At 38.4% G+C, this 23,729-nt stretch overlaps 2 protein-coding genes across 4 annotated transcripts in view; one reads left to right on the top strand and one right to left on the bottom strand.

The window, feature by feature from the left end:
- Positions 1-1,571, bottom strand: part of IHO1 (interactor of HORMAD1 1) — a 33,383-nt gene extending 31,812 nt beyond the window's left edge. Inside the window, exons 1-3 of the mRNA XM_039325003.1 lie at positions 1,565-1,571; positions 1,511-1,529; positions 1,345-1,402 (exon numbers count right to left, since the gene is read on the bottom strand). Of these exons, the coding sequence (XP_039180937.1) occupies positions 1,345-1,402; positions 1,511-1,529; positions 1,565-1,571 (84 nt within the window). The remainder of the gene's footprint in view (positions 1-1,344; positions 1,403-1,510; positions 1,530-1,564) is intronic.
- Positions 694-23,729, top strand: part of CUNH3orf84 (chromosome unknown C3orf84 homolog) — a 36,179-nt gene continuing 13,143 nt past the window's right edge. Inside the window, exons 1-2 of one of the 3 annotated variants that reach the window (XM_039324984.1) lie at positions 694-1,916; positions 18,638-18,751. In XM_039324984.1, coding sequence (XP_039180918.1) covers positions 1,884-1,916; positions 18,638-18,751 — 147 coding nt within the window. In that variant the 5' untranslated portion in view covers positions 694-1,883. Of the gene's footprint in view, positions 1,917-10,928; positions 11,046-18,637; positions 18,752-23,729 lie in introns of those variants that run through there. The other 2 variants (XM_039324986.1, XM_039324985.1) reach the window with 2 other exon arrangements.

Genomic DNA, 23,729 nt, shown 5'->3' with positions numbered 1-23,729 from the left:
TGAGCATCAGTAGAAAGTCAATTATATTTAACATCAAAATGATCCAAGGGAGACGATCCTGAGGGATGATCACTTGCCCAAAGGAGATTACATTCAGGATAACATTTCTGATTCACAGAATTTCAGAAAAAAAAAAAAACTGATACAGATTGCAATAGCATGTACTCGATAACAGCATTCCTAAATGCTGGTTTCTTTGATCTTGAATTTTTAGAACAATATCCACACTTTCTTGTCAAATCCAGCTTTTTTAGAGTATCTGTTACAGTGACAAGTCTTCCATATTGCCTCTTAGAAGTAAAAATAACGCAAAAAAGAATTGTCGTAATGGCATTCAGCACTGAAAATCAGCACAAGAACCGATGCACTTAGTTTCCTGTCATTCCATTAACAAGTTCAGCTGGAAATGTGAAAGTAGCCAAAAAATGCACTAAAGAAAAAAAAAAGGATGCTACATGGAAAGCTACGGTATCAAGATTTCTCATACTGAATGTCTAACAAATTATACTTATGACATTAAGCAGATCTATCATTCTTGAGAGGAAAATTCCATGCAATGACTGCATCTTCCATGTACAATAGCCTAAATATACATACAAAAAATTCCTAGGCTAGACTCATAATTCTTCAATTCCTACTCTTATTTTTAATTCATATTCTCAATTCACACACTAATTCATATTTTCACTTACATTTGGTTTTAATTACTGGGTCTTAGCAGTGTAGCAAAAAAATAAAAGAGAGGAAGAGAAATTCTTTAAACTTAAGCATTGAACTCTGCTTGTTCCTAGAACAAATAACAAACATACTGCAGAAAAGTACTATGACAGCTTTCCAGGTACTCTCAATTCCAAGATGAACTATATGGTGTCACAGATGCTTTTTCATTATTTTAAGATTGATAATAAAAGGATGGATTAAGAAACCTTTTTGAAGTTTATAGAACCTTTTAAATGTGTAGAAATGTCAATCAGAAATCCAATAACTGGGTTATTTCTGAAACTTTAAAAAAAAAATCATAAAGCAGAGAAATTTCAGGCTATGCTTGTGTCACACCCACATCTTAATTCGGAATGGTTGGAATAAATCCCGAACCTTGAATACCTTTTTGACTTTTAAATCAAAATCTATATAATGCCCACAACTTTACTGTCTAATAATGGCCTGCCAACTTGTATCTGACCAATGCCATCTGTCAAAAGCACAGAAGTCTAACAGAAAATGTGGGAATCGTTATCTTACTCTGAACGAAACGAAGCACAGAAGCAATAACTAAAAAAAGTTTTCAAAACGATACCCCTATTAATAAAAATAATAACAATAACGTTGCAGCAAACAGCTTACGGCACACTCTGTTTCATAAACGTGTGCAGTCTCGTACGTATTTTTCTCTATGCAGGACCTGGAAGAAAAGGGAGACAAGCGAGGAACACATGAGAGAAGTTAGTTGTTCGACCTCTGAGGAAATGGCTTCTGATCTTCCTCACCACAATATATCCACTACTCTTACGGTTCTAGGAGTGGAGTAACTCAGCTCTATTTCTCGGGCAAATGAGAACTGAACGCGACATCGCACAGACAATACGGTACGAAGGCAGTCTGAATGCAATCAGGTGTCGTCGTCCCCCTCCCCCGCCGCCATGCGCGGGAACTCGCGTGCTCGCCGCTTTTCGCTTCGCAAGATCAGCCACGGGAGCCGCGCGCGCCGCGAACTTTAGTATGACGCTTTTGCAAGAATCCCACCCGCCAAATCTACCCTTGTGCGGGAGTCTCTTTTTTAAAACAAAACAAAACAAAACTCCCCTCTTTCACCGGGACACTTTCTCGGGAGAAATCCAATCTCGTGGGTGAAATAGAAATTAACACTTTCTTCCACCCGGGAAATGGCAGACTTTTTATTGCTATCTTACTCACAGGTGAGAAAAGGGTGTTCAGGGATGAGCTGGCCTCCCCCCCCCCCTTCTCCTGTCTCGGAAGCTTTTCTCTTTCCTCTGTTTTATTGATTGTTATTTACTGTTGGTTTTTCAATTGTTTTATCAGCTGATCAAAATGTAAAATACAGTCATGCAAAATAAAATTGAAAACAGTAGGAAAGTAAAAAAGGAGAAAGGGAAAAGGAAAAAGCGTGAGGGAAAAGGGAAAAGTTGATTTATTATTTATTGAACAAATTAGAGGGGACGAGGGGAGGGTTACAAAATTTTTAAAAATCCACTATTTATTTATTTATTTAGAAAATATAGTAATAGTAGTAAAGTTGGTAGGGACCTTGGAGGTCATCTAGTCCAACCCCCTGCTCAGGCAGGAAACCCTACACCATTTCGGACAAATGGCTGTCCAGTCTCTTCTTAAAAACTTCCAGTATTGGAGCATTCACCGCTTCTGGAGGCAGGCTGTTCCACTGATTAATTGTTCTCACTGTCATTTAGAAAATCTACTAGCTCAGACCAACTCTAGGCGGCTTACAAACAATAAAAACACAGTGTAGGGGAAAAAAAATAATCCCCACCTACTATATAATAAAATTAAAGCCCATCTGCTGTTTGTATTAACTTGACAAAGAATGGTATAAAATTGATACAAATAGTCCTAATATAGAATATAGCAAATTCTGCAATCAAATGGCATAGAGTTGGACTGAAACTCTTTCAGCCAATATATCAAATATCAAACCAGGAATGGTGGCCTAGCAATCCTACACATTTGTAGGACATTGGAATAAGACTATATAAAGAAAATCCCATCGATGAGGTGAATTTTTCATTCACGTCAATGCTTGTATACCATGATGAGATTTATATACATATATTTTTATTTCCAACATTTGTTTTAAAGTCAACATACTGTTTAACTTTTTTTTAAGGTAAAAAAAAAGTTTTCTAAAAAAAACTCCCATTTTTTCTGCGCCACAACCTTGTGAGGGAGATTGGGTTAAGAGAGAGTGAGTAGCCCAAAGGTACCCCATGAGCTTCAGTGGCCTAATTAGTCTGTGCTCCTTTTTCGGATTATATTATCGTATATGCCGGCGTATTAGGCGACCCGGCGTATAAGACGACCCCCGTCTTTATAGCTGGGCCGCATTCCTAGAACGTCGTCTTATACGCCAGAAACTACCAGTATTTCCGGCGTATAAGACGACTCAGCGTATAAGACGACTCCCATCTTTGGCACCGATTTCAGCGCTCGCGGAAGTCGTCTTATACGCCGGCATTTACGGTACATTGATTGTTTGATGGTTTTATATTCTGTAAATATGGAAGTAAAATTGTCACTGCTGTTATACTTTGATTATGTCTGGCCTTATGGCTGTAATAAACAGATTGATTGATTGATTGTTCCTTTTGTGTTGCTGCCTTTCCTTTCCAAAGCAGCATCCCAGTTTCCTGGGATTCCAAAGCACTTAAGACTCAACTGTGTCCCAAGCCTGGGGTTACTGTCTTTGGTAATATATTTGTGAGGTTCCTGTCATAATTGTACTGCTTATTTATTCTGATTGTTTTATTCTGGTTTCCTGTTTGTGTTTTTTAAACTATTTTTAGTAGGCTTGTTTTTTTTTGTAAGCATTTTCAATCTTTTACTGCAGCAGGCAGTAGTCCCATTGTGTTTTAAGACAGCCATTATTTTGCCAGTGCCAAAAAAGTCTACAGTTACAGGTCTCAATTATTACCGTCTAGTTGCACTTTCATCCATCATTATGAATCTGGAGGGAGGCTGGATACAATAATGTCATTCATCAGCCTCTCAAAACAGGCTGATAAAGGACATTATTGTATCCAGCCTCCCTCCAGCATTTGACTCGCTTCAGTTTGCTTACCGTCCAAATTGCTCTACAGGGGATGCTACTTCTGTTCTCCATCTGAGCTTGGCGTACTTATAGGAAAGAAACAGTCATGTGGGAATCCTGTTTCTCGATTTCAGTTCTGCATTTCATGCAATCATTCCTCAATATCTAGTAGACAAACTGGCCTTTTAGGCTTTGATACTCCTTTGTTTAACTGGATTCTTGATTTTCTTATTAATAGAACCCAGTTTGTGCGAGTTGGGACTAATATTTCTAACACCATTTTCTTGAGCACAGATTCTCTTCAGGGCTGTATCCTAAGTCCGCTATCTTATCTCATCTCATCTCATCTTATGCAGGGGTCCTAAGACTCTGGGCTCCAGCCCACTAGTGGGCCATAGCTATTTGCAACCGGGCTGTGGAAATGGTGGGCGAGTGTGTGCACATATGCTCCATATGCGTGAGCGGTGGGTGCGTGTGCAAATGGAGCTGCACACATGTGCACTTACCAGCTGCTTGCGTGGAATCATCCCCTCTCTCCCCCCTCTCACCGCCAGTCTGTAAAGCCAGAAAGGTTGGGGAACTCTGGTCTAATGGACTGGGCAACCATAACATTGAATTGAATTGCATTGAAATTGATTGGATTGGATTCAGTAGAATTGAATTGTATTGTGTAGGACTCATCCAAAGGACAAAGTCTATTAGAAGACAAGAAAAGACTCTTGCCTTTGTTGCACTCAAAATGCGTCAAATACAAGTGAAAACTCAGCTGCTTATATAACTAAATCGTTATATTTTCCTTAATTAGAGCATCCTGCAAGATTCATCTCTTATCTTGGGAGAGTTATGCTGAGTGTAGTCCCTGCTTAGGTTTTATATATGCTGCATTGTGATACTTAATACTATTTGGTATAAGAATCAGAGAGTAGGCACTACCAGTGAATTAATCAGTTCTACCAACAATTTTAACCAGTGGAACAGCTTGCCTTCAGGACTTCTGGGTGCTCCATTGATAGAGGTTTTCAGGACGAGATTGGACAGCCATTTGCCCAGAATGGTATAGGGTCTCCTGCTTGAGCTGGGGGTTGGTCTAGAAGTCCTCCAAGGTTCCTTCCAGTTCTGTTATTCTAAATCAGTGGTTCTCAACCTTTCTAATGCCGCGACCCCATAATACAGTTCCCCATGTTGTGGTGACCCCCAACCACTTATACATCACCGGGTTCCAGGGGCGTGGCCAAAGAAAAGGGGGGGAAAATGGCAGACAGCCTTGTTTGGCGACCCCCGTGAAATGGTCGTTCGACCCCAAATGGGGTCCCGACCCACAGGTTGAGAACCACTGTTCTAAATTCTAAGCCAGTGTTGGTGAACCGTCATACATTTTGGGGATTGGTTGAAAACAAGATCTGTGTGTTAACAAAGCCTTTGCTAAACCTTCATTAAAGAGTAGGGATTTTCTGTTTGGGGGAATAAATTGGGGATAGGTTTGCTTTACTGGTTTCCTAATGAGTCATGACATTAATCCTAGCCCTCATATTTTTTACATAATGCTATATAAAGTGCTTTGCGGCAGACCTTTTAACAATGGCAGAACAAAGACATTTAATTTAGGCAGCAGACAGCCTCTGATACTTCAAAAGTAGCAGAAGCTTTGAGCCGGATTTTGATCCTGAAGGCTTTCTATTGAAGAAGTTTATACTTGCTATTTAATAACCTCAAGTCATTCCATAGAGATCAAAATCAAGAGAAAAAAAATCTCATTTCATTCAAGAGTTTAAAGGATTAAAAAAGGAAAATAGCTCCCGTATTGGTGTACAACATTGTAACATTCATTAAAGCAGATATTACAAACCCATTTTCTATATAAAGTTATAAAACAGAGGAAACAATCTTTTCCCATAATGTATCAGAGAAATTTAAAGTCATTCATTCTCACTGAAATTCCCCTGTGGACTTCTCCCAAACAATATCCAGCCATTCAGATACATACTATAGCAGTGGTTCTCAACCTTTTTAATGCCGCGACCCCCAACCGGTCATAAGTCGAGGACTACTCAACCGGTCGTAAGTCGCGGACTGCTCAACTGGTGCAGCACCGTTTGCAGAATGGGACTTTTGGCGGGCTCAGCAGGGCAGAGACAGCCTGGACAATTCCTATTGGCTTTTGAAAGTCAATAGAATTAGACTCTATTCAAGAGAGTCTATTCTATTGGCTTTCAAAAGCCAATAGAATAAAGGGGAGTAGCACAGCTAAGGAAAAGGGGAAAAAAATGGCGGACTGCATTGTTTGGCGACCCCCGTGAAATGATCGTTCGACCCCAAATGGGGTCCCGACCCACAGGTTGAGAACCACTGTACTATAGGGAGTCCTTAGTTCTTCTTGTATAATTTCTTTTCCCTTAGCAAAGAAAAGATAATTTTCAAAGTCAATTAAAAGTTATGATATGTAGGGCCTACATGCTGCTTTACAGTTTGATTCAAACATATGTAATAGAAATTCAGTTTCCATAATTATGTTAGAAATAACTTGGTATGTTTAGAATTGCAATCTTAGGATGTTTGATTACAATCACTTACCATCAGTAGTTTATAACTTATTGGCTATTTTCTTTATCTTATGATGCTATGATATTTTGTATTTATCTCTATCAGAAATGCTAGCATTTATAATGTATAAATACCCTGGGGCTTTTACTTATGGAGTAATTATGGGTGATTAATTTTTCCCATCATAACAGATAGGTAAATAATCCATGAGCAGACTATTCACAAGAGAAGATTTCAGCCTTGGTTATACAGATGTAATGACTTATTAACTATTGTTTCGATATCTTGCTAAAGAACTGGAAAAGCAGATAGAGAGAGTAATAGTTCTTTTTTATCTTCATAATTATACATTTTATATATCAACTTTTTTGTAACTAACATTGCTCAACACTATACTTTTTGCATATAATTTCATGAATGCTATATATAGCATAACCTGAACAGCATGCATTCCCTTTGTTCTTTAGTACTTTAATAATGTTTACGTATTACATAAAAACATTTCTTATACTAATTAGGCACAAAAGAAAACTGACTGTACCATTTTAATGTACTACCTTCTCCATACAAAAAGCTTTATACAGTGTTCCATTTTAAGTAATCTAAATACAAGTTAATATATTGCTCACATGTGAAAAATATGATATGAGGGCTGTTCTGTATGGATGCCCCATATATGGTAGAGTTAAAAAGAAACTGAAAGTATAGTTCAGAAGGGGAGATATTAATTAATGTGGGACCTAATGTTATCTTTCCTGATTTTGCTTCAGATTTACGATTAGTCAGTCCTTCTAGAAGTTCATTCCCATGTCTTAAGTGCAAAAACCTATGTATTGAAATATTTAAGAAAAAATCAGAACGTTCATTCTATATAAATCTAGTTCACAAACAATATGACTTGTAGAATTTAGTTTTGTAGCAATTGATATTAGAAAAAAACTGTAATAATGATTCTAATCTTTCCTCCCAAATATTGGAAAATATATTTCTAAAAATGAAAAAAAATCAGTTCAAACAAGGAATTGTATTTTTCTTCTTCTATTTAATCGTATTTCATTGCTACAAACTGCCTGGACAAGTCCTTGCAATTTTCTTGGCAAGATGTTTCAGAAGTGGCTTCCCATTACCTCCTTCCTAGGGCTCAGAGAAAGTGACTGGCCCAAGGTCACTCAGCTGACTTTTTGCCTTTGTGCCTAAAATGGGACTAGAACTCATGGTCTCCCAGTCTCTACCCTGGTGCCTTGAGCACTACACCAAACTAACTCTCAAGAAATGGTTTACAGAGTAAAAAAATTACAGATTAGATCAGTGATGGCGAACCTTTTAGAGACCAAGTGCCTAAAACTCACCCGCCCCACCCCACCCCATCCACACTCTGCCCCCCCTCTCCACCCTCACTCTGTGCTCCGCCCCGCCCACAGGGCCACCCACTGCCTCCATGGCCTACCGCAGCACATTGCTCAGGCGGCCCAGCAGCACCATGGTGGCTACGCCCTCCGCCCATGCCCCACAGCACCAACTGCGTGCGATGGGGCACAAGGGCAGAGTCTTGTCCCCGCTGCCCGGCTGCCATGTCCATGGCTGCGCTGCTCTGAAGGGGCCATGCCCGGGGGCGACTTTCCACTGAGGGAGCTGCTGATGAGGAGGCAGCTGTGGGGGGAGGCGGGACTGGGGTAACAGCGCATGTGCCCACAGAGAGGGCTCTGAGTGCTGCCTCTGGCACGCGTGCCATAGGTTCACCACCTCTGGATTAGATTCACATACTGTATTTCATAGGCCAAAATCAAATGAGTCATATTATGGCTTATTCCAATAAAAATGTCAGCCATTATGGTTTGTATATTAAAATATATGAACCCTAAAATATCCCCAAATACATGTAACAAAAACACTTGGGATAGTAGTATTTTCTTGCTCCAGGCCAATAATAACAATGCTACAAAAACCTGTTTGGGGGGGGGGGGTTGGCTTCCACATAGTTAATTTTCTATTTGCCACCAAGAATGTGAGAAATGAGTATATTTTATAGGATTTAGATTCTCAATGTTTGAATCTGCACAAGAGGTTTGAATTATAATATTTTGTAGTCTATAAGTTTATGACTAAATTTATGCAGTGCACAAAGCTATAATGTAGCGGCAACTTTATAAACAAAATTGTATATGTAAACTCAGGCACTGTGGTATAACATGTGTAAATTAGGCACTGTGATTTATTTAATGAATCATAATTGCTATGTGTCCAACCAACCTGCACTGCATAAATGCTTTGTTTTTCTAACTTTTATTTCTATGGATTTTTTCTTTTTGTTTTCACAATCTCAGCAAGAATCCTACAAACTGCTTTGTGCTTTACAGTTTCAATTAAATTTGGCATTGGTCTGTCTTGTCATTTTCTGCTATTATATGGAAAATATCCAATTTGGGATGCTGTTGTGGAGATTGAACTTTCTTAAGATTGTACGTTGTTTCTGTGAGATGCTGTAAAAGTTTGGTTTAAAGGGATTATATACCAATGTTAAAAAATATTGAAGAAGAAAAAAGCCCCTGCTGACATTTATGATTGTTAATGCCATCATCACAGTCTCCTTTCTTTCGCCTCCAAAATTCAGAGCTTAGGGCTACTGTCAGACAAGGCTGTGAAGTTCTTGAAGGTATACAAATTTCATTAGAGACTAGTTCCTTCTTTGAATTGATTCCCCTCAGGGATCACCATAATGAGTATAGCTATGGGATACAAGATACATTTTTAAAACTAAAGTTATAAAGATGTAAAATCAATTTATTTTAGTTAAGTTAATGCATATAAAACTATGAGAAAAATCACAGAGCCAGTCCATCTCAAAAGGCTTGCATCGCTCACTTATCATGATTCTTCTAGCAAAAAATCTTGTCCTGAATATGGTTTCCTGAACATGTTAACAGTCTTCATTTTTGTCCTTCAGCAAGATTGTGACTTTTTCAGCCCTTGAGAATTCAGAACATTTTACTGTGCATAACAATGCTGCTGAACTTCACATCTCAGTGATAGACCAAAATGTAGATTTAAATTTACGAACATGTAAGTAATATGTAGCCGAATCTATATATGCCTGTGAATGTGTTCATCTTTCAAAGTGAGATTACAATTTTAAGCAAGAAGAAACATCAATATCAAGGCATAACCAAAATGACCAACACTTGACAAACTCCTTTAGATCCAATTTAGAATGCTATCCTTAATAGCTGTAACAATTCAAGGATAGATGCATCCTGCTCTATTTTAATACTACAAAAAGACAGTAAATCTCATCTGTTAAGACTTAGCTCTCCATATTGTTTGTCAACTGCAAATTTTATTGTAGAAATAGTCCTGGTTGCTCTTTTTTTAAAACAGTAATTTGATCTACAGAAAGTGGATGTAGTTATTGGTAAAGACTTCAGGTCACCATAATAAATAAAACTTATGGAATAAAACTTATTAAATAAAACCTCTGTTAAATCTGTAGGATTAGATTAGACCAGTGTTTCCTAAACTTTTTGCTCTTAGGACCAAACCACTTTCTATTTTAAAAATTAATTTTTAAAACTTAAAAAAAAAAAACTCTCCAAAGAGTTTTTGTTGTATGAGTTATATTTATTAAAATTTACTGTATTAAAAACTAAAATGTGCATCTGCTGCTGCTTATTTATTTATTGAAACATATAAATAATAATGTACTAGATATTCACAAAATATTTTTCATTAAAGAATCCTTTTTAAAAAATAATAATTAAGAAGAGTGACATTGTTTTATATTTTTGCAAATATTTTCACTATGGCAAATTCTGGCAACCCCTGAGACGGTCTTTCGGATCACACTTTAAGAAACACTGGGTTAGACTACTTAATTCTTGTTAACTGGGATTGGAAAGTTGTTTGTAAACATTTCTGATTTCTTAGCCTATTTTGCTCTTCTTCCAACTCACAGCCACGTTTTTTTTATTTCTTTTGCATTACAGATATAGTGACCCTATGTCCTTTATTAAAAAGGGCAGCCCATTATGGTAAAAAAACTATCTTTTAGATTCATTAATTTTTCAAAACCTGTTTTAACTTTTATTCTGATCCTGCGACGCTTCCTATATAAATGGTACTACTTCGTGCACAATCTATCACGCTCATGAGAAAAATATGGAAATGGAATTTTTTTAAAATACCTTTACACATACTGTTTGATTGTAGATATATTTATTAGAATATGCATTTCTGTAAAGTTTTTTCCTGGTTTTGCTCTTGAATTTTCCATTGCAAAGGAAACTATAAATATAAACAATTGAACAATTATCCTTATGAACCTTTTTCAAATTTGTCCCCTTTTTGGATTTGTCTATTATTTCTGAGAAAATATCTCACTATAATTATAGACCCCACCTGTTATTCTATCATCACACTCACACAACTGTGTGTGGATACACACACACCTGCGGCAAAGAACTAATAGCCAGTAAGTGTTTACATTCCGAGATAAGGTTCTTCCAAGATGAAAGGACTCCCAGGCGCCACTGAATGTCTTGGCCTTGTTCAAACAATCTAACTGCTTTCCTCATAGAATGGTTGCTTAGCAACTATATAAACATGGAGGATTCTAGGCCCCATCACAGCCAGCTTCAGGTGGCGGCTGTAAAAGCAGAAGGGACTGGCTGCTTTTAGGAGGCTCCCCTCAAACTGTGAGGGGATGCCAAGTCCTATTGTAGGGACATGGGTAAGCTCAACCGTTGTGATGAGTGTGGTTTGTGGTTATAAGTAGGGCCCCATCAGCAGCGCTTTCTACTTTTCAGAGAGTAAAGAAGCGCCTGCAAATATCCCCCTTTGATCTGGAAACTCTTTGCCTTAAAACCTGAGGCAAAGAAATGCTATTACTGGATCTGACCAGCCTCGGTTTCCAACCCTTAAGAGACCCCAGAATTGCAGGGTCCAAAATTCAACAGCCAAAGGAGGGTTTTTTTTTTTTTTCTGTCCATAGAGAAGGTAGCTCGGTAGGTGTATTAAGCTTCAGAGAGACATGATTCACAGATTTGGTATATTAAAATTATATACCCTCTTAATGGTATATACCCTCTTACATTACAAAGGGACAGCAAAGTTTTCCCTACCTGCCATGGTGAGCTATGCTCCCCCCTCAAAGAAACCTTAGGGCGAAAAAGGTTACTATACTAAGAGAATATTTCATCCTTGTTATTGCTTCTTCAGTTAAGAATTGAATCTTTGCACATTAGTGTCACTGAACCAGGGCACAAAAGTGCCTAAGGGATGACATGACTTGGCTGTTGAGGTTAATTTGGTCTTGCAACAGATCAACCCAGTTCTGAATGACAGAGACGGGGTCAGCTAGGTGACCCTTTCCACTTCTTCCCCCAATAATTAAATGGTAGACTTATTTATATTGTGGGATGGCAATGGATGATTTTAGGCTGATGTTTCTCTGCAGAAGAGGACAGAAACGACGAGAGTTAATTTGATTCAAATCCTTACAATTGTTCTATGTACTGGATCAATCCTGAGCTAGGATCCTATGAATTCGCACTTCTTTTTTCCCTGTTTCTGCTGCTGCATCCCTCCCCGCAGTCTCATGGCTGACCCTTCCCTGTTTTCCTCAAAAGAAAATGATTAGGGAATAAGCCCTGTTGTTGCCTGGCAACCACAGCATGTTCATCTCAGGCAGAAAACAGGAGCCGATTTAGGCCAATGATAAAAATGACAATTGCCCTCCCCCATAACTGTACATGGTCTACCTGTCTTCACTAATGTATATAACTGTATTGCAAACTTCCACCAAACCTCACTCCTCCATTCTTTAAATTATAACAATTCTCCAGGCTGTTAACAGTAGATGTTTTGGTTGATCAGACAGCTAGGAATTCTCATCTGACCATTTAGAAGGCTACTGCTGGATATTTCTTTTTCTTGATTCCTGATTTCTTAACCTTCATTTTCCATTAGAGCTGTCATTCTTTTCCCTCTTAAGATTTTGAGCAACTGAATATGCCATCAAGTAAGTGTTGTGTAGGAAGATTGCTGCTGTAATGTATCCCAAGGAAGAATAAAAGATGAATGACAGAAAAGACAAATATGGATCTTACATAATAATTTTACCATACTAGCCACTGAGCCCTTAACTTTTAATTTTGGAGCTACTACTTAAGGAGAATATGTTTCATTTTAATAGTAATTTTATTAAAAATTACAAAGATAAAAAACTAATGCAAACTTAAAAAAGAATAAAAAGAAGAAATAGAAAATGAAAAAATAGAAAAACAGAAAATGCTGAAAAAAGACTATAGAAAAGAAATATATAAAGAAATATATAAAGACTTCCCCAGTCTTTATAATTACAAATAATTTTAGTAACTTACCACCTTCTTTTAACATGTAACAAGTGATTTCTTCTTCCCTTATCTCAACTCTATAAACAGATCTTTAATGCCTCACTATTCAGTCCTGATCAGCAAAAGTCCATTAAGAGTTACCAGATTTAATAGCAGACTGTATCTATTTTAAGCTTGATCAAATAAACTAACTTTATATTCCTTATTTTTAACAATCTTGGTCATATGCTCCTTCAAATAATGTCCTAGAACTTAATTTTTTATATTTTTTTATTTATTCCTTCTCACAAAATTCTTCAGTGTTTCAACAAGACTATTTTGGAAATCTAATATATGAAAATTATCCAGCTCGCTCTCTTGGTTTGTTATTTGTACAGTATATCCATTTTAATTATTAAGATATCAACTAGGGTTTTTTTGCATGTTCAGTGTGGCATCTTTTTCCAAGTCATTCTTGTAGCCTGTTATTTTCAAATCTACTTTCAGATCAGCCTCAATCTTGTCATATAAAACTTGTTCCTCTTTCATAACATCTTTTAAACACAGTCTTCAAAGTATATTCTATAGACTGTACACACACTATAGAGACAGACACCCTTAAAATTAACTTCTAGGTCCATTGTTCAAAAATATACTTTAGTATGTCTAATGTTCATTCTCTGTTAGTAGAGAATCCTTGACTTAAGATCATTGGAGCTTGGAATTTCCAATGTAAGTCATGATGGTTGAAAGTCAAAGCAACCATGTGACTGATCCGATTTACAACTTTTTTGTGGTGGTCATTAAGTGAATGCAGCAATAGTTAAAGAAACACAGCAGTAGATAAATGAACAAAATGGTGATTAAGTGTTATTGTTAATTGCGAAGTCGTGTCTGACCCATCACGACCCCATGAACAACGTTCCTCCAGGCCTTCCTGTCCTCTACCATCTTCTGGAGTGCATTTAAGCTCACGCCTACTGCTTCAGTGACTCCATCCAGCCACCTCATTCTCTGTCGTCCCTTCTTCTATTGCCCTCAATCTTTCCCAGCATTAGGCCCTTCTCCAGTGAGTCCTTCCTTCTCATTAGGTGGCCAAAGTATTTTGAATTTCAGCTTCAGGATCTGGCCTTCTAAAGAGCAATCAGGGTTGATCTCCTCTAGGATTGACCGGTTTGATCGTCTTGCAGTCCAGGGGACTCACAGGAGTCTTCTCCAGCACTGTAGTTCAAAGGCCTCAATTCTTCGGCACTCAGCCTTTCTTATGGTCCAACTTTCACATCCATATATTGCAACTGGGAAAACCATGGCCTTGACTATACGTACTTTTGTTGGCAGGGTGATGTCTCTGCTTTTTAGTATGCTGTCTAGATTTGCCATAGCTTTCCTCCCCAGGAGTAAGCGTCTTTTAATTTCTTGGCTTCAGTCCCCATCTGCGGTAATCTTGGAGCCCAGGAAGATAAAATCTGTCACTACCTCCATTTCTTCCCCATATATTTGCCAGGAATTGAGAGGGCCGGATGCCATGATCTTGGCATTATATGTCATTAATTCCTATAAATTCCATTTTTTGTCAGAAACTTGACTAAAAGACTAGAAACTGCTCAAAACATAATAAATTGTGGTCACATTACTGTGTAACATGCAACCGGCCGTAACAATGAGCCAGTTGCCAAGTGTCCAAAATGCAGTCATGTGATAGGGGTAGGTGGATAGTTGCTGCATTTAGAATTCAGGAACTGGGTTGTAAGCAACATTTGGGGGGTAACTTCAATAGTTGCTAAGCAACCAGTTTTTAAACAAGAAGTACCTGTAAGTCAAATTTCTCCTTTAATTGTAATCTTTAGTTCCTCTGGTTCACTCTAGTGTCCAACAGTCAAAGTCTCATCCTATCATGTTTTTTTTAGAGCATTCAAAACAATTTTTTCCCATGGGAAAGATTCTTATAACTAATTCCAAAATCTTATTTCAAATCCATCTGGACTCTTAATCTGTTTGCAACTTTCCAAAATCAAAGTTCTAATTACCCTTTTGCTGTTTATTTCAAAATAATGTTTTGTCATCCTTAAATTTGTATTGTTTTGCTAAGGTACGAAGGACACTCACCCAATATTGTTTAGTTCAAAGGTTTCTAAAGCTGAACATAATTGACAAGCAATTTTCAAGTGATTATAAAGGTATGTGAACCCAGTGACCTTTTAGAGATGCCAACCATGGTTTGAGCAAGAAAGATGGTATGTTTCAGACTATATGACAAGAGGCTTTCATTAGAAACAACTGGACAACCAGTGATTTCAGAGATAATTTTTAACCATCTATTGAGTCCTTCCTAGGGACCTGGGACAGACAGATGCTATTGTTTGATTATTATTATTATTTCTGAATTCCAGAAAAATATTCTTAAATCTTAGCTATCCTACATTGGGTCCAGATTTTGCAGTGAAGCAGCATGCTTAAATAAGACCCCTACAATTATAGTTTCGCCTTTTCTAGCAAATCCTCAGTGAAAGCAACCCATTTCCAAATTTTGTTCATCTGTAGAGAATTTTCCTAATGTTTTTCTGAAAATTTCTTTCACAACACTTGATAAATATTATAAACAGTCTTTTCTTCTGCCAGATTCAGAAATATAATTTAAGAAAGCATTCGAATTATCCTCTTTCAACCCTTCCCTCAGTAAATTAATAAATCAAAATAACAGAGTGACAGAGTTGGAAGGAACCTTAGAGGTCTTCTAGTCCAACCTCTTGCTCAGTCAGGAAACCCTATACCGTTTCAGACAAATGGTTGTCCAATCTCTTTGTAAAAACTTCCAGTATTGGAGCATTCATAACTTCTGGAAGCAAGTTTATCTTTCTTGTCAGGAAGTTTTTCCTTAGTTCTAGGTTGCTTCTCTCCTTGATTAGTTTCCATGCATTGCTTCTTGTTCTGCCTTCTGGTGCTTTGGGGAGTAGCTTGACTCCCTCTTCTTTGTGGCTGATGTTGCTTTGGAGTTTTGCGTGAGATATTGGAACACTACTATCATGTCACCCTGACTCCTTTTCATTAAACTAGACATACCCAATTCCAGCAATTGTTCCTTATATGTTTTAGCCTCCAGTCCTGTGATCATCTCTGTTGCTCTTCTCTGCTCTTTCTAGAGTCTCATCTTTTTTACATCAAGAAAAGCTGAAGGATGTGTTCTAACACAATATACCCCGGGTGGGAGTTTGTATGATATACACTGCCATATTAGATGAAATATGGAACTATGTTATTAGCTGTATCCCTGGGAGCTGTCTACAAATGTCAAAAACGAGACTCAGAAAAAATGGTGTAGAAAAACTAAGTCTTTGTCTCCAGCTTCCATTCCATTCTTTTCCAGCAGCATAAATTCAGAATCTCCAGATTTTGCTTTGTGACTATTCTAAAGTCTCACCCACAAAAGACGTGCAAAAATCAACATATCATGGCATTCAATTTTTAAAAATATTTTTTTATCCAGTAAGGTCTATAAAAATAAGTTGGAAAATCTAAAGGCAAAAATCTAAACATTATTTTGGAATTTAATAATAATAGTAGTAAAGTTGGAAGGCACCTTGGAGGTCATCTAGTCCAACCCCCATTTAATATCATGTCTGATAATCCAAGATCCTTTTTGGCCTATCATCTATAATTAACAAGCTTCTCGGTTCTCCTCTTTATCAGAAATAGCTTCTATTTTCTAATTCTGATCGATAGTAATTTGCTATCCTGACTTTTGTTCAGGGCATTGTGTTGCTAAGAATTTGAGTTATTAGAGTTATTATTATTTGAATAGAGCCAAGTTAAACTTCTATCTGGATGAATGTCACTTGTCTACAATATAGATAATTACATTTGAAGGAACACTTAAAGATCATAAAATGCATCCCAAAGAAGCTTTTTCCTGAGGCAACTGGACTTTCTTGGGGTTTTTTTGGTTTTTTTTTTGAAGATGTTTCATTTCTCATCCAAGAAGCTTCTTCAGCTCTGACTGGATGGTGGGGAATGGAAAGATTTATACTCCTGCAGACAGCTGTTCATTTCCATTCTTTTAGCAAGTCGTTAAAGCTACCTGGGAGTTTATAATAATAATAATAATAATAATAATAATAATAATAATAATAACACCACTTGAACACCATTGGCATTGACAAATTTGCTATTAGTCAATTGCAAAAGGCGGCCTTATTAGGAACTGCTTCCATCCTGCGACGATACCTGTAATACCATCAAACATCCACATCTGCCTATCCCAGGTCCTGGGTAAGGACTCGATAGGTAGACAAAATGCCAAATCCAGTCTGAACATCTGGCTGACTGTGCGATGATCCATAATAATAATAATAATAAAGTTGGAAGGGACCTTGGAGGTCATCTAGTCCAACCCCCTGCTCAGGCAGGAAACCCTACACCATTTCGGACAAATGGCTGTCCAGTCTCTTCTTAAAAACTTCCAGTGTTGGAGCATTTACTGCTTCTGGAGGCAGGCTGTTCCACTGATTAATTGTTCTCACTGTCAGGAAGTTTCTCCTTAGTTCTAGGTTGCTTCTCTCCTTGATTAGTTTCCACCCGTTGCTTCTTGTCCTGCCTTCAGGTGCTTTGGAAAATAGCTTAATTCCCTCTTCTTTATGGCAGCCCTGAGATATTGGAATACTGCTATCATGTCCCCCCTTGTCCTTCTCTTCGGTTAAACTAGACATACCCAATTCTCGCAACCGTTCCTTATATGTTTTAGCCTCCAGTCCCCTAATCATCTTTGTTGCTCTTCTCTGTACTCTTTCTAGAGTCTCAACATCTTTTTTACATCGTGGTGACCAAAACTGGATGCAGTATTCCAAGTGTAGCCTTACCAAGGCATTGTAGAGTGGTATTAATACTTCACGTGATCTTGATTCTATCCCTCTGTTAATGCAGTCCAGCGCTAAGTTGGCTTTTTTGGCAGCTGCAGCACACTGCTGGCTCATATTTAGGTGATTATCTATTAGGACTCCTCAGGGTCACCTGAGTAGTGCAAATGGGTGTGGAGCCTGTTTGGAGCTGTTGAAAGGACTGTGTTGTAGACTGGAGATGGATGATGTCATATCCCCTTCCCCCTGTGTTGAGAGAGGGCTGTTCAGTTTTGACATAGATGGCCTCTTTGACCCCTCTTTCAAACCAGTGGTCCTCTCTATCCAAAATGTGGACTTTGATGTCTTTGAAAGAGTAGCCTTTGTTTTTTAGACTTGGAAGCTGTCTTGATTTCTCCCAAAGCAGGTAATCCTCGAGTTAACGATCGCAATGAAGGCTGCCCATCGTGTCACAACCGCCCATTACCACGTGATGGTGATAAAAATGTATCAGTCATGTGACGGACCCTATTTTACGACCATTTTTGTAGCGGCCATTAAGTGAAGACCGTGTCAATTAAGCAAACCACGGTTTCGTGTAATCGTGGGATGCTGCAAATAGCCATAAATGTGCCTGCTTGCCAAAGCACCTGAAGTGCAGTCGTGTGACCGTAAGGGGTGGGGGAGAGAGAGAGAGACGATTGGAACTTTCAATCTGGGTCATAAGTATCCCACAGATAGGCCCAGTGGAACTTCGAACAGTCACTAAGCAACCAGTCGTAAGTCAAGGACCACCTGTAACATTTCTTCGCCTGGTCCTTTGCCCCTGTCTGAAGAGCAACTTTTCTGATCAAGTGTAAGAGTGATATAACAAATCCTTTTCAATTATTTCTCTCATCGTCAAAGACAAAATGTGACTTCCCCGGGTTTTATAGCAGGGATGTCAAACTGCTGCCTGTGGGCCGGACGTGTGACGCGGAAGCCACGCCCACCCCATTGCCAGCAATGGCAAAACTGTCCCGATATGTTGCACGACATCACGTCGCGAGTTTGACATGTCTGTTTTATAGTATCAAGCTAACCAGAAAGTTTGGAGCATCCGTGCGATCCATATTGCCCAGTTATTAATTAGGGACCCTCTCTTGCTTATCTTTCTTTAGCATGCCAATGGTTTCTATGGCAACCACAGAAGCAGATGCAGGAGTGACTTCAACCAGGAGTATCGTAAAGCAGCCCGTCCACAACCTCCTGATATCTTTCTGAAGAGGATGAAGGTGAGTGGCTGGGGTCTGTCTGGTCGCTTTCTCACAGAGCGGCCAGAGAAGGCGAGGGACGGTTGCACAAAGACTTCACCCTTGACAGCACACCTTAGTAGGTACAGGTAGTCCTCGACATACAACAGTTTGTTTAGGGACTGTTTGAAGTTACGACGGCATTGAAAAAAGTGACTTACGGCCATTTTTCCACACTTACGACTATGGCAGCAGCAACCCCTAGGGCAGTGGTTCTCAACCTTTTTAATGCCGTGACCCCCCAACCGGTCGTAAGTCGAGGACTACTCAACCGGTCGTAAGTCGAGGACTACTCAACTGGTGCAGCACTGTTTGCAGAATGAGACTTTTGGCGGGCTCAGCAGGGCAGAGACAGCCTGGACAAAAGCCAATAGAATAAAAGGGAATAGCACAGCTAAGGAAAAGGGGGAAAAAAATGGTGGACTGCGTTGTTTGGCGACCCCCGTGAAATGGTCGTTCGACCCCAAATGGGGTCCCGACTCACAGGTTGAGAACCACTGCCCTAGGGTCACATGATTTACATTTGGATGCTTGACCACTGGTTTATATTTATGACAGTTGCAGTGTCCCGGGCTCATGTGATCTCCTTTGGCAACCTTCTGATAAGCAAAGACAATGGAGAAGTTATTAATTAAATAATTTAATCCGTGTTATTAATTTAACAACGTCAGTGATTCACTTAAGAAATGTGGCAAGAAAAGTCGTAAAATGGGACAACATTCACAACAAATTTCTCACTTAGCAACATAGATTTTTGGACTCAATTGTAGTCATAACTTGAGGTCTATCTGTACTAATAGAATAAAGCTGGGGTCTTCAAATTTGGCCCTTTTATGACTTGTGGATTTCAACTCCCAGAATTCCTCAGCCAGGCATGAGTTGAAGTCCACAAGTCATAAAAGGGCCAAGTTTGAAGACCCTTGGAATAAAGGATCCTGTGATCTCTAGTAACAGCTTGGTTTTGCTCAGAGACAAAAAAATGCATACACTGGTAGTCTGCCCCAGTGTAAGCTCTGAGCAGATATAAAATTCCTACAGTTTTGGACTTCAGAACTTTTCTCTACTTGATTAGAACCCAGTTATTCAAATCTGACATCCATCTTCAACTCCTGCTGTAAAAAAAAAAAAAAACCCTACTTTTTAAATGTGGCACTGTTTTTTTCTCTCTTGTGATTATTTTTTCTTTCTCTTTCCAACCCTTGTTTGCTCTTAGCTAAAGTTCAAAGCTTAAAAAAAAAAAGGTAAATGTCCTGATGTCATATGCTGGAGATGCTTATTCAAATATGAGTGCAATCATGAATAGCAGGAAACTATATTTAAAAATAGCCTAGCTGCCGGGTTGCTACACAGCACAGGTCGCTGTTGCTTATCCTACACCCCTGGGCTAGCTGTTGGATATGGGTTTAGTGGTCTTCAGGAAGAGCGCTAAACATAGGTTGAGTGATAGCCCAATTGACAGGTCACAGGTGTGGCAGATGAGTTCAAAGAGCTTTGTCTCACTTTAGTCTTTGTCTCCACTGTGTGTGTACTCTTGTCAGCCAGTGTGGGATGAACTGGAAGGAGTTTATTGATAAATGCTGCAAGGTGAAGTATTGACAGCAAATGGCTGTGGCTGGTAGCATCTGGAAATAATCCAGAGGATACACCAAATAGCGTTGGCAGAAATTAAATGGCACTTCCTCAAATAATAAAACAAATAGAGAATACAGCCACGCAAAACTCCAAAGCAACATCATCAACAACAACAACAGCAATAAATCAAAAACTCTATGATGTGAAGACAGTTGGAAGTTGGTCCCTTTTTTCTTTTCCCTCTTTACACTATTTTTTTTTATTTTCCCTCCCCCCTCCTAGTTTTCTATTACTTTTTTTTGAATTTCTCCTTGTATTTTATAGTTTGATAGATCGATAAAACTATTATTAAAAAAGAGACTTTATGATGCAGGCCTTTGGGACAGAATCGGATGCAGAGAGCTGTAGAATTTGGCTCTTTTCCCAATTTAAATCAATTGGAGTTCCTGTCTGTTTTTTTTTAAAGGAGTTCTACTACTTTTTCAAAAGACCACTGAGCACATGCTTAACAACATGTCTAGGATTCCTTCAGAAGAGTATTAAACCCATTTCTGAAAAGAATCTCCATAATAGCCATTCTCTCTGACAACGCAAGTTAAAATAGCCACAAGGGATAATGCCAGTGATTGGAATGGCATACCTGTAGCACCACAAGTGGCAGATAGGAAGTGGACAAATACCAACCCCGGACAATGCCAGCGTGTCAGGGGAAGAGAGAGGTTAAAACAGTAAAGGTTGGATTTATACTGCATTTGGAGGAGGCTGGGGATAAGATAATAGTAATGTCATCAGACTACATCCTCCCGTAAAGAGTTAGTAACAGATCTTTGTGCCATGCTTAGCAAGGCATGAGGATGAGCCAGGTTATTTTTACAGTCTGCAAGAATTTCAAGGAAATATATATATGCATTAAATGGCCATGTGCTAGATAGGTAGGAATAGCATGAATGACTGCACTGGAATAATTGTATTTTTTCTGTTTAGATTATCTATCTGTCTATCTATTATTTCCCCCCTCTCTCTTCTGTATATTATCTACGTCTATCTACCTACCTACCTATCTATCTATCATCTACCTGCCTATCTATCTATCAAGCACTGAATATAAACTATGAGAAAACTGCATCTCTGCAATTTGACTTGCAATTTCAACAGTACAACTTTCCATGATGCCGAAGACTGTAAAAAGACATTCAAAAACATAATGCAGGCCATAAATTATCCATCTTTGACTTATGGAAGCAGCCGATTCTATGTCTTTACCAATCTAAGCACTTTGCAATCAAGTCTGGAACTTGTAAAATAATTGGAATATATATTTTTATAAAGTTTTATTGTGATTCTAATTCTATTCTCCCTTCATAAATGACAGCATAGCTGACTGAAAGAATTGAATCCCTGCCAGCATTATGATTGCCATAGCAGAGGCATCTGGTTGAAATCACAATGACATACATCACAAGATCATCAGGCAAAAAAACAAAACAAATTATTTCCGTCAGTTGTTTTACAATGCAAATGATGCAGTACAAAACTGTATCATTTGCACAATGTTGTCATGACTTGCAAAGTGTTACTCCCCATCCTCACGCCTTAGAAATCCAGAAAGGATGCAAAGTTTGGTAAGAAGGCACTTAGTTTTTTTATTATTTATTTGTTTGTTTGTTTATTTATATTATTTATTTGTTTCCCATTTTGCTGCAAGGTAACTCTTGAATTCGTTACCTGATTGCAAAGGAGGAGAGAAAGGAATTATATTTGTACACTCCAGGATAAAAGCCTTAAATCATTACTTGTCAAAATCTAATTTATAAACCAGGGGTGAGCAGAAACTGGAACTATTGTGGAGGGCTGAACCAATAGGGCTATGAAGGTATGTAGGCAGGCACACATGCACATATGTAAAGCGGGGGAGGGGGGGGGGAAATGTAATCAACTTCAAAGTAAAAGCAATCCATCTGAGTGGACAGGGACAGCCAAAGGGTCAGAGGTGGTCCAGGGGCTGTAAATTGCCCAGGTCTGCTTTAAACTGAAAGAATTACATCACAGCAATATATTAAAATTCAAAGCAAATTTCTGATGGGAAAATGCTTGTTAGAGAGTACAATTTTGTTAATTATTTTCCTGTTGCTGCTCTAAGGGCTTCTATACTGAAAAGAAGGGTTTAAATCAGGGCTCTTCAAACTTGCCCTTTTTTTTTTTTTTAATTGAAAATTTTTAAATTTTACAAAACAATACGGTTCCCTTCCCCAAGCCCCCCCAGCCCTCCCATGCCCTCCCCCGACCTTCCCAGAGCTGAATACAGGCTTAATTAATATTTTTTCAAAAAGTCTTAAAACAAATATAAACCATAAACAAATCTAAATACATTAATTAAACAAATTGTAAACTAGTTAACAATAATATATGTATAAAAAAACAAAAATACAAGGAAATACGAGGAAATAGGAAGAAAGAAAAAGGAAAAAAGTCTATAAAATATCTTAAATTTTAAGTATAAGTTATTGAAAAGCTAAATAATATTTTTTTATATCCAACTTATATTGTATAAAGTCTATCCATTTTTTCCATACCAAAAAATACTTCTCTTGCGATTGGTCTTTCAAGAAAGCCGAAATCTTTGCCATTTCCACCAAATAAGAAACTTTAAAAAAACCACTCTTGCAAGGTAGGCAAAGATTCCTTCTTCCAACATTGCCCTACTAACAACCTTGCCGCTGTGATTCAAACTTGCCCTTTTATGACTTGTGGACTTCAACTCCCAGAATTCCTCAGCCAGCGGGCCCGCTGGCTGAGGAATTCTGGGAGTTGAAGTCCACAAGTCCTAAAAGGGCCAGATTTGAAGACCCCTGGTTTAAATATATCCTTAAATATATTACGTAAATAAATTCTCTTGCAGACCTTTCCTTACCCAAACTAGGTAACGTCATCAGTGCTATTCTCCTCAATCAAACACCAAATATTCCTCTATCAAGTAATCTCTTCTGTCAAAAATCAAATTCTAAAGGCGTTAAGAGAAGATTAGTGGGAATTCTCCTCTTTGCTGTTATCTGCTTATGAGAAAGATACTGAATCGATTGCAGGCAGCTCATTTCAGCTTCAGGAAAGTCCCGATAAAAAAAGCTCTATTCTTGCTTCTATGAATTCTGCCTGCTGGCATTTGAGGTAGCAGTTCAGCTGTATTTAATTGCCTGGGCCACAGTCTTACCTTGAATATGGTGCGTTAGATTCTTGCCACCTCGTTTGGGCAACGATAGCATTTGTCCCCTGCACAAGTAGTCCTTGACTTATGACCACAACTGAGCCCAAAATTTCTGAGACAGTTGTTAAGTGAGTTTTGCCCCATTTTATGATCTTTCTTGTCCACTTTTAAGTGAATCACTGCACT

Source organism: Crotalus tigris, unplaced genomic scaffold, assembly GCF_016545835.1.
Source record: "Crotalus tigris isolate CLP2741 ecotype Arizona unplaced genomic scaffold, ASM1654583v1 scf7180000024313.351630, whole genome shotgun sequence".
Classification (NCBI taxonomy): domain Eukaryota; kingdom Metazoa; phylum Chordata; class Lepidosauria; order Squamata; family Viperidae; genus Crotalus; species Crotalus tigris.
This window is presented reverse-complemented; position numbering and strand designations above follow the sequence as displayed.